This window comes from Etheostoma spectabile, chromosome 3 (genome assembly GCF_008692095.1).
Source record: "Etheostoma spectabile isolate EspeVRDwgs_2016 chromosome 3, UIUC_Espe_1.0, whole genome shotgun sequence".
NCBI classification, from domain to species: domain Eukaryota; kingdom Metazoa; phylum Chordata; class Actinopteri; order Perciformes; family Percidae; genus Etheostoma; species Etheostoma spectabile.
In genome coordinates this window covers 12,256,680-12,258,255 of record NC_045735.1, presented here as the reverse complement: position 1 = coordinate 12,258,255, position 1,576 = coordinate 12,256,680, and the positions used below count along the sequence as shown (strand labels likewise).

Genomic DNA, 1,576 nt, shown 5'->3' with positions numbered 1-1,576 from the left:
TTAGCATTAAAAGTGTAACAATTTACCGAATGAAACTTGATGATCAAAGAGATTAATTCATGTTCATGACAGGTAAAGATAATTTATTGTCACATACACATACATGTAGCGAAATTCAGCATCCATTTACAGTGCCCGGGGACCAACTCCAGATCTGAGCCAGTGCCTTGATCAAGGGCTCTGACTGGAGAATCTAGTACATGTTTTTTGATGGTGGGGGAAACCCACGCAAACATGGGGAGAACATACAAACTCCACATAGAAAGGCCCGGAATGACTTGGGTTTGAACCAAACCTTCTAGCTGTGAGGCCACAGTGCCAAACATTGGCCCACCATGCTGCCTGAAAGGTGTCATGTTATAATTATGACTAATTACGACTATGAGTGCAGTACCCCTTCAAATAAACCGAGGAGGGTAATACAAATTTTCACACATTTGTCACATTTAGTAGACTTGACTTCTGAAGGAAGTTACAAAACAAGGAGCAGGTTCCATTTTCTATCTAGCTATTGCCTATACTTGCTTATGCTAGAAGGGTTTAAAGGGAGCTTAGCGTATGCAGTATGCAATTATGGAGAGCCAGAGTACAACCTGGACAAGTCACTAGACTATCACAAGCTCAAATGTAAAGTGTATAATTTTTGTAATTTTTGACATTCACCAATTTATAGTCACCATTTCACCTAACTTGCAGGACTTGGGATTTGGGCCATAGACATAAAAAAAAAATCAAATAAAATTAAAATCTTAAAATCTTAAACTCTTTTTAATGTACAGTATGAGTTATCCCTCCCTTCAACACATGTTTTACACATTAATTTCTTATGCATAGCCTTTACAACAGCATAAAACAGGTAAAAGAAGTTAGACAGATGTGCCACAGAAGATGCTAGATCGGATCCACTTGACGTGCCAAACGGATTTACCATTTTGCCAGGGGAAATCAGTGATGCCATACAATGTACTTAATGACTGTTATTTTAAAATGTTTCAAATGCATACTTAAATAAACTACATGTATCTTTCTTCTTGTGTCTGTAGGAGCTGATTATAGATGCTACTCCAAGGTCTGTTCGTGTGGATAAGCGTTGGACCATCACATGGAATAACAGCATCTAATCAGTACAGTTGTTGTCTTTTACTATATAATTAATATTTATGTACACAATGGTCAATTGCCATATTAATGATATAAAGTGAATACAATGTTTTTGAACATGTAATCACTGTACATGTACTCCTACTCTCATTGATGAGCTTTTAATTACATTGCTGTACCATGAACATTTAGTAAAATTACATCAAATTAAATACAGGAAGAAACCAATTTGTGTGTTTAATATCTCAGAGTGCTTGGTACTGAAAAGAAAATATGTATACAATGCCAAACAAAAATCTAGATTTTTTACAGATTACATGAAAGGTTTCCTTTTGCATGCAACGGATTCTTGTGAGTCAGAGTGAAGGTAAACATATCTTTTGTGTGTTTACAAAAACATCCACAGGGCCTTTTACATCTACGGAGCCCTGGAGGTGACATGGAGGAAAAAAATAAATGAAAAAAAAATAAAAAA

General features: G+C 35.9%; 1 protein-coding gene across 1 annotated transcript in view; it reads left to right on the top strand.

Annotated features, from left to right (window-relative positions):
• The window catches only part of si (sucrase-isomaltase), a 68,184-nt gene extending 66,883 nt beyond the window's left edge, over window positions 1–1,301 (top strand). Inside the window, exon 42 of the mRNA XM_032510107.1 lies at window positions 1,044–1,301. Within this exon, the coding sequence (XP_032365998.1) occupies window positions 1,044–1,121 (78 nt within the window). The 3' untranslated portion in view covers window positions 1,122–1,301. The remainder of the gene's footprint in view (window positions 1–1,043) is intronic.
• The last annotated feature ends 275 nt before the right edge of the window (window positions 1,302–1,576 follow it).